General features: G+C 34.2%; 2 protein-coding genes across 3 annotated transcripts; both read right to left on the bottom strand.

Moving 5' to 3' along the window:
- Positions 1-2,002: 2,002 nt before the first annotated feature.
- Positions 2,003-6,006, bottom strand: LOC113703965 (large ribosomal subunit protein uL18-like). The gene is made up of 9 exons (XM_027225518.2): positions 5,830-6,006; positions 5,196-5,265; positions 5,003-5,094; positions 4,501-4,627; positions 4,330-4,409; positions 4,104-4,220; positions 2,860-2,994; positions 2,621-2,790; positions 2,003-2,359 (listed from the first exon to the last, which is right to left on the bottom strand). The coding sequence occupies exons 1-9, from the start codon at positions 5,830-5,832 to the stop codon at positions 2,236-2,238; spliced, it is 918 nt and encodes a 305-aa protein (XP_027081319.1). The 5' UTR covers positions 5,833-6,006; the 3' UTR covers positions 2,003-2,235.
- Positions 6,007-9,279: 3,273 nt separating this feature from the next.
- Positions 9,280-12,139, bottom strand: LOC113702764 (chorismate mutase 2-like). 2 transcript variants are annotated; one of them, XR_011820050.1, is made up of 6 exons: positions 11,708-12,139; positions 10,722-10,808; positions 10,482-10,625; positions 10,141-10,233; positions 9,511-9,824; positions 9,280-9,383 (listed from the first exon to the last, which is right to left on the bottom strand). XR_011820050.1 is itself a non-coding variant. In XM_027223897.2 (5 exons), exons 1-5 carry the CDS (start codon positions 11,909-11,911, stop codon positions 9,594-9,596), a joined length of 759 nt encoding a protein of 252 aa, XP_027079698.1. In that variant the 5' UTR covers positions 11,912-12,139; the 3' UTR covers positions 9,280-9,593. The 2 variants fall into 2 exon arrangements, 1 of the variants encoding a protein (XP_027079698.1); XM_027223897.2 differs by having other exon boundaries at positions 9,280-9,824.
- Between the last annotated feature and the right edge of the window lie 362 nt (positions 12,140-12,501).

The raw sequence follows: 12,501 nt of genomic DNA, 5'->3' as shown, positions 1-12,501 counted from the left end.
TTTGAGGTCAATTTCTGGTCTATTTCTGGTAGTTTTTTAGTTTTGAGATGTCTTCATCCATCAGACTCATGCACGTGCTTTAGGCTTTTTGTAACTCACTTTTGGAATGGGGTTACTGCTTTTCATTTTGAGGATTAATCTGTTATTTAGCGTTACCTACAATATATTTGTCACTTTGCCCTCCTCACCATCTAATTGGATCAATCTACCCTAGCTATGAGGATTTTAATTTTTCCCAATTCAACAGATCAACCAAGTAACCATAAATTTTACACACACATGCAACGTTTTGCAATAAGTATACGTAGAACACTCACTGATCATATTCTGTACTGTACAGTTATTTTGATATTTTTTACTTTTTTCCGTCTGACAATACATGTTTTAGATCGAATTGCTAGGCATATTTATTCTTTTATTGTAATAAATACATCCCAAATGACAAAATCCAATTTGATTTGCAATTGCTGTGCTTATTGCATTAAATTGGATAACCACAAATCTAGGAATTAGATCGATTCAACTAAAACAGAAGGGGAAGATACGGAAAAGCATATATTTTGATGGTGAATTTTATAATTTAGCCAATTAGTTACACTAAATAAAGTTTTACTACTACAATCAAGTAAAGATTAATATAAAGTAAAAATTCGTAATGAATTAAAAGATTCTGTTGACCATATGAGTATGCGGTTTACATCATATGGAGCAAGTTATATATTTCAATTTGTGAGTAAGATAAATTTACACATGTAATAAGATGAAAATGTAACAACTAAGCGAGTTGAGCACATATCAGACTACTTAAGCGTGAACTAACTATTGTTAATACCTGACAGCCAAAATTTTGATGTACAGTAATTGCTAATAAATCTACATTGGAAATCTCAAGTTACGTCTTTGATTTATCTTATACTTAATCCCATGGTACATATCTAAAACAGCTTGTGTTAACATTAGTCTAACCATTACTCTAACCGTTATTTTTATTAGCTGCAAATGAGTCGAGATCTAATTGAACCTAGGATCAACTTAATTTTATCAAGTTCAAGCTCGAGCGCGACGAGTTTTTAATATAAAATTCGAGCTCAAACTTGACCTCAAATTCGAGCCGAATCGGATTCAAGCTCGAGTTAATAAAATAATTATTTTATTTTTAAAAAATGAATAAAATAATAACTTTTCTTAACAAATAATAAAATATTATGAATATATAACTTCACTATTAAAATAATATATATATGTATATGGGTGTGTGTGTATATATAATCGAGTCGACTCGCAAGTTAACGAGTTAAATATTGTCAAATTCGAACTCGATTTGGTCAGCTCGATCTCGAGTCAAGCTGCTCGCAATCGGCTAGACTTGTATGCAACCCTACTTTTATATAAGATAAACCTGATTCTAGTTTGTGTTTGGATAGGAAATTGTTTGAAATATTATTTAGAATAATTACTGTAGCACTTTTTATGATATGATGTATGTGAAATAAAAATGTGATTGTGAAGATAAAAAGATGTGTTGGAAATTATATTTATAATGCAAGTAAATAATTTGAAACCAAATAATGGCTGGAGAGTGGAGATTCTTGTATTGGCTATTCTCAAGATCATGTTTCCTTTATGGTTTTACATAGATTTGGTTGATAAATAAGCTCCAAAAGATGAGGTGAAGCAGGCTAAATGCTAAAAGTTGTTTTCATCGATTTTTTAAATTTGCCCTGGTCTATAGGCTTAATTGTAGGATGGTCGTGTAAATTTAACTCCTTTCTAGCCCTACAAAACAGGTTGATAACCCACCGCGAGTCAGATTTACCCCAGGGTATCTGAATATGTAGTCTGTAGATAGGATAGTACAGCACATGCGAAAGAGAAGGGATCGAGAAAAGAAGTGAGAACAATTAAGAGTGATAATTGTTCCAAATGATACACAGTCGACACAGAAATGTTTGCAGAACTCGCGGCCTCGTGAAAAAGAAAATGAAGAAAAAGAACTCTCCAATACAAGAATAGCATTTGCATAACAACGATGAAAAGTCTCCAAAGTGTAAATCTAACATTTCGTTGTAAACTTTAGTTTTCAGCAGAAACACCAAGATATAAACTACCATTTAATACTTGGAGAAAGTCTGAGCTTGGTTCCTCTAAACGAGCAAAATTGAGAATATTGCTATCTAAAAAACGAAACAGTGCCACAGAAAACACAAGCAGAGATCAACAGGCTACTCCGGTTCTTCACTCATCATCATCTTCCTCATCGTCATCGTCATCGTCATTTCCAGCAGCCGAATTCAATGCGTTCAACCTCTCAATCAACCTAGCCTTCCTTTCCTCATAAGTTAGCTTCTTAAGGTTGTACCTGCAAGAAAGAGTAACCAGTGAATTATGTTAGATCCAGAAACAATATGAAAGTTTTTAACCTCCAGCAGGAGCCAGGGAAGAGAGAGAGAGGGGGGGGGTGGGTGGGTGGGTTGGGTTGTATATCTAAAACTTATACTGAAAAATGTAGAAAGAATGCGTCCATTAGTTTTCATTCATTCTTCAACAAAGTACTTGGAGAATTATCGATAGCAGTGACATGTTACAATGAAAAAAAAAAAAAAACTCCCACCAAACTAACCTCTTGTGCTCCTTAGGAGGTGCCTTCTCAGATTTCTTAGGAGTAGGATCAGCACGGATAGCAGCATGGACTTTTTTGTACAGCTCCTCAAGGTTATCTGCCTCAAGACCCCTTTTAAGGTACTCACTAAAATGAGACTGATACCTCTCAGGTTCATCTTCCGCCAAAGTCTGTGCATGCAGAAAAAAGATATCAATTTCAAGCAAAAAGAAGAGGACAAAAAAAAATTTTGCACTCACCCTCATGTATGCAGCAACATGGCCACCAAAGATGTACTTGCGGTGAACCTCAGGATCAAGTTGCTTGGTCTCCTTGTCAAATCCAGCAAACCTCTTCTCGCTATGAGGAATGTCTAGTCCACCATCCAATGCCCCCTAGAATGAAGAAGCAAACGATTACCAACAATTCAGCAAAAGATATACCATTGTGCAGGGTGTTCAGTTCCTATGAATGGTCAAACATCAGACAAGACCACGTCTCAAAACTCTAAAACCTAGAAACAGGTCTCTACTACTTCCCAAGCTAGATCCACCATATGCAACTAAGAAATATCAACCATAATGAGTGTGGATCGCTCAATATAAAATATCTGTGATCCCTCGTCATCCTCAGTGATCAAGAGTCTAAAGAGTCCTTCAAGGGCCACATAGATCTTACATCAGGGGTCACTATGAGCGCATATTCTGAATCTTATAAATACATCTATACATCCCTTTATCAAAGGCAAACGCAACCGTTTAGTCAGTTAAAAGAGCCCACTTCTAGCATGCTTAACACTCAAAAGACATAACGGATAATCAATTTGACAACTTTCATCTAGACAAGCAAAACAAAGTTCATTAAACAGTGACAAAGAACTGCAGCGGTCATACAGAAGCACTTCCAATAGTTAAACAAGTTCCTGTCCCAAATTGATTGTAACATTTGAAATGTTCATCAAATTTTGATGATTCTAGCTTTTTCTACAGCTAAAAGATAGTTCCAAGTGCTGCCATTTGCAAATCCCAAGAAGTTATTTCAAATTTACCGAGGATTTTAAACTCAACAAAAAGACACTTTAAAACAGACTTCTAGAAGGTAAACAAGTTCCTGCCCCAGATTGATTGTAACATTTCAAATGTTCATCAAATTTTGATGATTCTAGCTTTTCTACAGAAATCCTGAGAAGCGATTTCAAATTTACAGAGGCTTTTAAACTTCACAAAAAGACACTTTATAACAGCTGTTTCAAGATCTTTATGAAAAGAACTATTGAAAGCTGAAGAAGATAAGAACAAATTCACATCAGTTGGTACCACTAATACACCAATTTTAGGCTGACCATGCTATAGAACCAGTACACATTTAGATGGGCCAGATATTGATATTCTGCCCCCCTCCCCAAAACAAAAAAAAAAGCATGCTCTGGCAAATCAACTTGGAAAATAGCATAAAAACCCACATATTAGATTGTTTGAGAGCAGACTACCACATATTAAAATACCTTCAAGGCACCAAAAACACGATTTCCAGTTGTAGTCCTTAGAAGACCAACATCCAAAAGAGCACGGAATGGTCTCCTGCTATCACCTGGCTCAACAGAGTAATCTTCACCTGTAGCCTGTAGATGAAATAGCTCAATGTATAAGTGTACCCTCTACCAAAATGAACCCCCTCTTCATCACTAGACAACTCAATCAGGTCCCCCCCAAAAAATCATTTCCAGTTACCTCAACATTTCCTTCATACTCCTCATCCATTTCAAGCTTTTTGAGAACTCGGCGGGCAAGCAGAAGCCCAGTAGCATAAGCTAATAAACCATATAAAACAGTTATTGCATGATTACTGGACAGTGTGGTAAAAAATATATAATCAACTGATTGCAATGCATAATAAAATACCTGCAGCATAATTGGTCAGACCCACTTCAAGGCCAAAATGAGGCAATTCATGTGAATAAGCAGCTGCAAGAACCAGGTCACCAGCAATGCTAGCAGAAACAATTTGAGCAGTGATGTCCTTCTTAGTCTGCAGGCAGCGTTAAGGTATACTACCAGGCAAAATATCCATCCTAACAGGTGCTAATCACATAGTTTAAGTTATGACTGAAATCCAAGTGCTAATCTTATATACCGTACAAATTTCACAGCATGAAAGATTCATACTTGCACAAACCAAACACAACTGACTAATCTAACTGGCAAATGTTTAGAAAAAAAAGGAGCAGATCATGAAGACAGGAGAAAGATTAATAATCCTTCTGCTGCTAACTCATGCAAAGACCAATACTCCCACAGAGAACATTAGTGCCCAAATCACGAACACAGACAGTGCAGCAGCACCAGAGTAACAAAGACCACTAGTGACTAAGTAGAGGGGAAATGAAAACCCAGCAAAGGATACAAATCTCACAACAAAGCGATATTTCGGAGTATTGTACTTGTTCTTGTCTTGATTGATCAGACGCACCCTAGCTCGGTAGTCCGTCTTTCCCTCTACACAGTTTAATGAAAAAAGTCAAAATGAACAGAACTCATTAACCATGTAACCACCTCTGCATTTCTAAAAAGTTAAAGTAAAGAGAAAATTTGCACACCTCTCCTTCTCTTAAACGGGACTTGGTAGCGCTTGAAGTAAGCTTTTGTTTTCTGGGCTTTAACGAAAGCCTGGGAGTAATGTAATCAGAGCATAAGTCAGAACCAACAAACACCCTTGGTAATATGAATTCAATTCGCAGTATTAAGTAAGCCAAATTATTCCAGACTAAAAGTTTGAGAGCATCCTAATCAAAGAAACACACTCGAAAACTTTTTTTATTCGGAATCACATAAGTGGACACCCATTCCAGAGTAAGGATTTATCCAGCTAGCATTTTCCAATGCAAAATCTTAAATTTCAACCCCAAAAAACACACACCAAAGAAATTCATAAAAAAAGACTTGTACATCTAAACTCACGCAGTCAGGCAAAGCCAACTGTATCAGCATAAGATATATCAAGAAGAATCCCATCCCAAAAGAGGTCCTTATAAAATCCAATAAAAACAACAAAGAAATACATAGAAAAAAAAATGTTTAGCAGCATACATCTGTGTTATGCTAAAAAAAAGAGCATAAACATGGAAATGAAATTTTTTCAGAATAAGATCAGCATACTGAACAAAATCTTAAACTAAAAGAAAATAGAAATCCCAGACTGAAAGACTTGAAGCCAAGTTCTGCAAATCTTACCATTGCTACGGCAGTCGGAGCCGGCAGCCACGGGCTGAGGGGGGCGGGGGTTTGAGGGTGGGGAGCGGACGGGGGCGATCGGGTGACAGAGTGGGTTTGGTTAAGAAAAGGCGAAGGAGGGAGAGGGAAGGCGCTGAAATATGGAAGGGCTAAAACCCTAGCCCTAGTAGTGTCAGTGCAAATGGGATTGGGCTTATGGGCTTTTAACTTAAGATAGAAAGGGCTGTTTATCTATGTGCTGATGGGCTAACGGGCTTGGGCTAATGGTGTCATGTGGCTGTACCATTTTTTATTTTTTGGGCGCTGTTTTGTTATTTTCGTTTCCTTTTTTATTTTTGTTTTGTATTTTTGTATTTTTGTATTTTTGTATTTTTTGCCTTTTCTCTTTTTTAACACACACACACCCCGGGCGCCGGGTCTGCGTTCTTTTTTCTTTTTCAAAGAAAAATTTACTAATACCTATTAACTTTTGGCCCATCTTAGGAATTTTTCACAATCAACAATTCTATTCAACTTTTTTCCGGTTCTCCTTTTTTTTTTATAACATGAAACAGTAAATCCTATCCAATTTTTTTGTACACTTGCACATAATTGTTTTTATTTATGTGTATATATCATCACTCCCTATGTAATAATTTGTGTTATTTATTTATTTATTTTCATTTCCTTTTTTATTTTTGTTTTGTATTTTTATATTTTTGTATTTTTGTATTTTTGCTCTTTTGGCCTTTTCTCTTTTTTAACACACACACACCCCGGGCGCCGGGTTTGCGTTCTTTTTTCTTTTTCAAAGAAAAATTTACTAATACCTATTAACTTTTGGCCCATCTTAGGAATTTTTCACAATAAACAATTCTATTCAACTTTTTTCCGGTTCTCCTTTTTTTTTTTTAACATGAAACAGTAAATCCTATCCAATTTTTTTGTACACTTGCACATAATTGTTTTTTATTTATGTGTATATATCATCACTCCCTATGTAATAATTTGGGTTATTTATTTATTTAGAAAGTAGTGGTGGATCATCACACAATTAGTGGTCAATTATTTATGTTCACCCTCCCTTGTACACAAGTAATTTTATTTTCTTCTTTTTGAATTTTGTTAGGTTTTTTTATTTTGTTGGTTAATTAAAAACATCCCTTTTTTTATGAGTATCATTTATATATGGTATGATTATTAGTGTTGTTCATTTAGTCATCGGTTATCAAGCACCAATTAAATTAGTACTCAATTTATGGTCCGTCTTTTTTTCATATCATTTGCTCGATTGGCACTTTTTCCTCCTAAACTATACATACTCTATATATATATATATATATATATATATATATATATATATATATTAAAAATGGTAATAATTCATGTTTTTGTTTATTTTTAATGCTATCAAAGGAATAATGGATCATTACGCAATCAGTAGTGAATTATTCATGTTCCTATCTTCTACATAAGTAATTTCTTGTTTTGTTTCTTTAAATTTTATTTAATTAAAAACATATGGTGAATTATTAATTTTTTTGTCGTCTATGTAAGTAATTTCTTGTTTTTCAATTTTTAATTTTATTTAATTGAAAGCATACACCTTTTATTATTGCTATTCATGATATAATTATTATTGCTATTCATGATATAATTAGTGTTATTTATAAAGTCATCAATTATTAACATAAGATTGTAATTAACATGAAATAGTAAATTGTGTCCAATTTATTTTGCACTTGAGCATAATTAGTTTCTTATTTAACTATTTATGCAATAATAAATGGAGAAAGGTAGCAGTTGGTGTAAATATTTTGTGTCATTTTCTGAACTTTCAATTTTACCCTTGAAAATTTGATTATTATCCTAATCACCTAATCACCTTTGCTAATATAATCTCCCATAACTCTTTGAAATATTGTAATTACCAAATTAACTATAGCTGTATTAAAGAAAAAATTACCGATACATTGCAAACTTTTATGAAGAATTTATGTAAAATTTAATTTTTATAAAATTATATATATATATATAATAGTAAAAGGAGAGAGGTGGCAATTCGACTGAACATTTTGTGTTGTTTTCTGAACTTCCAATTTTGTCCTTTAAAAAATTAATGTTTACCTAACCACTTAATAACATTTGCTAATATGATCTCCCATAACTTCCTTAAATTGTAACTATCAAATTAACTATAATTGTATTAAAGAAAAAATTACTAATAAATTGCAATTTTTTCATGAAGAATTTATATAAAATTTAATTTTGCAAAAACAAAACTAATATATTTATAAAAATTAATAATTATTTCTAGACTGCATACACATTGGGTGTGCCCTTAATATTATTATTAACCATATAGACTAAGGGTGAATGCCCGAGATCCACGTCGTCGGACGTGGTCGTCCTCTGCGTGGCGAGATGGGATTGGCTTGATGGTGACGTGGCTCGAATTGATTGGTTGTCAATTGTGCTTGTTGCACGTGATTCTGCCTCCCCTTCCTTCGTCCTGCCTTTCGTTGCTTCCGGTTATGTGATGTCTTTTTTTCCTTCCGCTTCATCAGCCTCCTCTCTACCCACTCATAAGCTTCCTCTCTATTCACTCCAACCTGCTTCTTTTTTTTTTTCGGCTTGTTATTCATTTAGCTTGTTTGAAAAAAAAACACATTGTATCATATATACATTTTCTAACCATTTTCGTATCTTCTCAACTATGTTTTTATCTCATATCTATAATATTACAAAAAGTACTAAAACATTTTCACGTAATTTCCCATCCAAATACAAAAGTACTAATTACATCATATTTCATAAAATGCTATAGTGTCATTTAAAATTTTTTTGATAAATAATCTCCACATTATTATTGCAAAAATTATTTTGTGCTTTGTATCATTACTTTCTCTAGGACTTTTCTTTTTTATTTAAGTAAACAAACAGAATTTACTTTTCAAGCTCCTTGAATATGGGGTAAAATATTAGCAAGCCTTCCAAGTCAAGTCTGTCATGCATATTTCTTGAAACATAGCATTTGTATATATTTCTTCTCAAAAGTGAGGGTTAATTCCACTTTGCCCCCCCAAACTTTGGACGATTATCCACTTAAGTCCCTAAACTTCAAAATGGGACACTTAAGTCCCTAAACTTATAAGTACCTCCCACTTAAGGAAAATTGTTAACAAATCCTGAATGTCGTGGGTGGTCAAAGTGTCCCATTTTATAAGGGTTTAGGGTTTTAAGTGTCCCATTTTATAAGTTCTGGGACTTAAGTGGGAGGTATTTATAAGTTTAGGGACTTAAGTGTCCCATTTTGAAGTTTAGGGACTTAAGTGGATAATCGTCCAAAGTTTGGGGGGACAAAGTGGAATTAACCCCAAAAGTGATTCTTGTAACTTATGCATCTGTCCGGGTTGCATGCAATTTATTCGCCTTACCTCGCACCCCACTCAACCATGAAAAAAAATAATCTGACACAAAATCCAAATAAATTTCAAGAATTCAAGCAATCAGTACCCCTTTGTGCTTAGCAAATTGTCATCTGTATTTTATCTGCCAGGCAAACTATGTTGTAACTGAAAAAAAAAAGAAAAACTAGTCATGAAAAAAAAGAAAAAAAAAAAGAAAGCAAGGATTTCAGCATGCTAGTCATGAAAAACTAGCTTCAATTTGCATTATACATCAGCGGAAGTAATCACATACTCATGATTTGATCTTAACCCTGTGAATCCTTCTCACATAATAGATCATGTAACTGAAAAGGATCATGGAAGTCTCAAAAGGTTTCAGTCTAGACGACGGAGAAGATATTCCACTTCAACATGTTTGGTCAGAGGCATGACCCATTCTCCATATAGGCAAGGAAGAACAGATGGATCAATCTTGCACTTTCCATTGCCAGCATCATTGTTGAGGTTCACTTCTTGCCCAAACACCTTTGCTTTCTTCTCCACCCTCCTCTTCACCATCTCCTCGACACTTTCAAATGTCAAAAGCTTCATCAGAGCATCTCTATCCTGGAAGAACCAAAATTTTATCTCATAAATTCCAAGTACTGTGGATTCAATGTCGTTAAGTCAGAAGATTGAATCGAATTGAGTGGTGATAGCGATATGAGAGGGACCAACTCAAACTTCATAATTGGACACTTGGAATCAGAAATATATTATTCCTCAAACAACCAGATGAATTGTAGCAGAAGAGTTAAGTGGAAAAGCTCCTACATTTAGGACCGAAAAGAAATGATACAATTCTTTGCCATTTTCTGCTCTAAATGTTCAAATGGATCATTTTTTGCTGTAAATGTTCAAATGGACTAGTATGCTGAATTACCTTGGCTTGAATTGCAGGTGAATATTCTTCAGAAGCATCCTTGAATTTTACCTCAGCAACAAATTTTCCATAGTGAATCCTTCTAGAGAGTGCCTAGAATAAAAGACTTAGCATTAAATGGTTTCAGAAGTAGTCTTACAGCCAAAAGAGTCCTGCAAGAACGAAACCTGGTTCTTTGGCTCCAGTTCTCATGGAATGAAGGGCATAATAAGCATTCATCAATTTAACAAAAACATGGTTAAAAATCATTGTTCACCCATTACAGAAGCTAATTCCAGCATTACTGGTTCTCAAATACTACTACTGTATGCTAGGTAGGGATAAAAGATATCCAGATTTACCTGCAAACACTCAAGATCAGAGGCTGCAACACATGTATAGTTTTCATAATTGCCCTCAGATGCAATAAGTGGAAGCAATTTGTTGATATACATATCCCATATCGTCTTATTTATGTTAATAGAAGCTGCTGCAGGATGTAAAACCTGCAATTTGAATTGGCATGGGCAAACGGAAACGTTGAAATCTAGTTATTTGAGATGCTTATATATTAACAGCCAGTATTTCATATCCAAATTTACCTGTGGATAGCTGTTAGGCGGAACCAAAGAGTCTGGTAAGTTATCTGGGAAGAAAGAATGTTCTTCTGGGAATTGATATCTACCATACTGCAAAATTATGAGAGGAAAACTGTAGGTGCCATGAGCAAAAATCAGATTTAACTTCTCTAAGTCCATATGCAAGAAACTTTTTAGCAGATAATTTATTCATCATTCACCAACCATTCTGTCTCAAACTTACTTTCGTTTAGGAACCAACTGGGAATTCCAAGAGAAGTTGGCAAGACAAGACAAAAGAAATATATTTCTTAGAGCTGTAGAGAAAACCAATACTCTTCTATGAAACATACTTTCCAAAAGTTCGCATTGCTGATTCGGCCAGGTTGAGCATTGAGATTCAGTAATTCATAAGTTCTAAAGCTAGTTTGCAATGCTGGCAGGATACAAGTGGTTCGCTTTGAGCGTTGTCAACTTATGGATCAACATTCAGTTATTTGTATGCATTTATAATCAGTTATTGATCAGTTCTTGTAACAAATGCAACCTAAGGGCTTAAGCAAAGGTAACTGATTCTTTGCCACATATCATACACTTCCAATACAAGTTCAAGTCAACAACAATAAGGTAGGTGAGACACCATTGTTAGATAACAGGATCTGTTTCCAAACTCAAACTTCTTAGGAATACACAAAAATAAAATATTACAAAAATGTAGTTTAAATTTTTTATATTGAGCATTCCTTTTCTGCAAATACAATTCCAAATAGTTTCTATCAATTATCTAATTATTTTAATAAGTAAAGAATATTTCTCTGTCATATCTTTATCAAGATCATTATCATCAATCACCCAACAACAAAAATCCAAATTTCATTCAAGAATCGAAAAGCGTTTGTAGTAAATTACTTTCATGGTTGGTGTAGCATTAAAAAAAAATCAAATCTTTACCCAAAAAAGAACAAAAAAAAAAGAAAAAAGAAAAAGCCCAAGGAAAGATTATTTTTAACCTTTGCCTGGATGGCTTCTGTTTCTCGAACGATGTTCTCAAGCAAGGATCCAGAGATCCCAGGAAGAACGGAGCATCTGCTATCATATAACTGAGGAATAATCGGATATTTTGCTCTCTCAATCAGGCTGAAAATGATTGTATCTTCTTGCCTAATCAAACTGTTTCTGATTGATTCAAGAGTCAATCCATCGGCATGCGCCATTTATGCTTGTAGTGAAATTTTATCTGCTTCCCTTGTTTATATCTTCAGTGAGAAATCATTCAATGGAAAGAAAAAGAATGCCATTTTCTTTAAAGAAGACTTCCAAAGATGGAGTGTTGACGGAGGAGAGTGGACTGGTTGGGAAATTAAACATGCGTATAGGACACTTTGGAAGACAAACTTTACCCTGTTCATTTTGGAAGAATCTTTTAGGGATAATTTCAGAAATCTCCCAAAAAAGGAGAAGGCCAGATGTAAACGTATTAATAACTAAAATATTTGTTGGCCGGAAGGGAAATTATAAGTAAAAAATTCTAAATTCAACACCTTTTATTTAAAAAAAATATATAAAAAAAATCTAAAATATTTGTTGAAATAAAGGTTTAGATTTCATTCAGGATAAATTTAGACTTAATTTGAAAGCTATCTACATGAAACCAATATGAGCAATGTTTTGAAAATCGGATCGGACCGACCGATTCGACCCGTTGAATCACAAATTGGTCATGTTCCAATCCAGTTCAATTAAAAAATCAAAGAATTAATTGAACTGATCAAAACCGGTCAAGAATCGGTTGAACCGATAAAAA

The sequence above is a fragment of the Coffea arabica genome, chromosome 8e (genome assembly GCF_036785885.1).
Source record: "Coffea arabica cultivar ET-39 chromosome 8e, Coffea Arabica ET-39 HiFi, whole genome shotgun sequence".
Lineage (NCBI taxonomy): Eukaryota > Viridiplantae > Streptophyta > Magnoliopsida > Gentianales > Rubiaceae > Coffea > Coffea arabica.
This window is presented reverse-complemented; position numbering and strand designations above follow the sequence as displayed.

Excerpts from the sequence above, each read along its gene's own strand:
- LOC113703965 (XM_027225518.2), bottom strand. Across the intron at positions 5,095-5,195 it reads CCCGTTTAAGAGAAGGAGAG|AGGGAAAGACGGACTACCGA; the intron begins GTGTGCAAATTT and ends TAAACTGTGTAG. Across the intron at positions 4,628-5,002 it reads ATCGCTTTGTTGTGAGATTT|ACTAAGAAGGACATCACTGC; the intron begins GTATCCTTTGCT and ends CGCTGCCTGCAG.
- LOC113702764 (XM_027223897.2), bottom strand. The coding sequence starts at position 11,911 with ATGGCGCATGCCGATGGATTGACTCTTGAATCAATCAGAAACAGTTTG. Across the intron at positions 10,809-11,707 it reads CAGAAGCCATCCAGGCAAAG|TATGGTAGATATCAATTCCC; the intron begins GTTAAAAATAAT and ends ATAATTTTGCAG. Across the intron at positions 10,234-10,481 it reads CTGATCTTGAGTGTTTGCAG|GCACTCTCTAGAAGGATTCA; the intron begins GTAAATCTGGAT and ends CTTTTATTCTAG.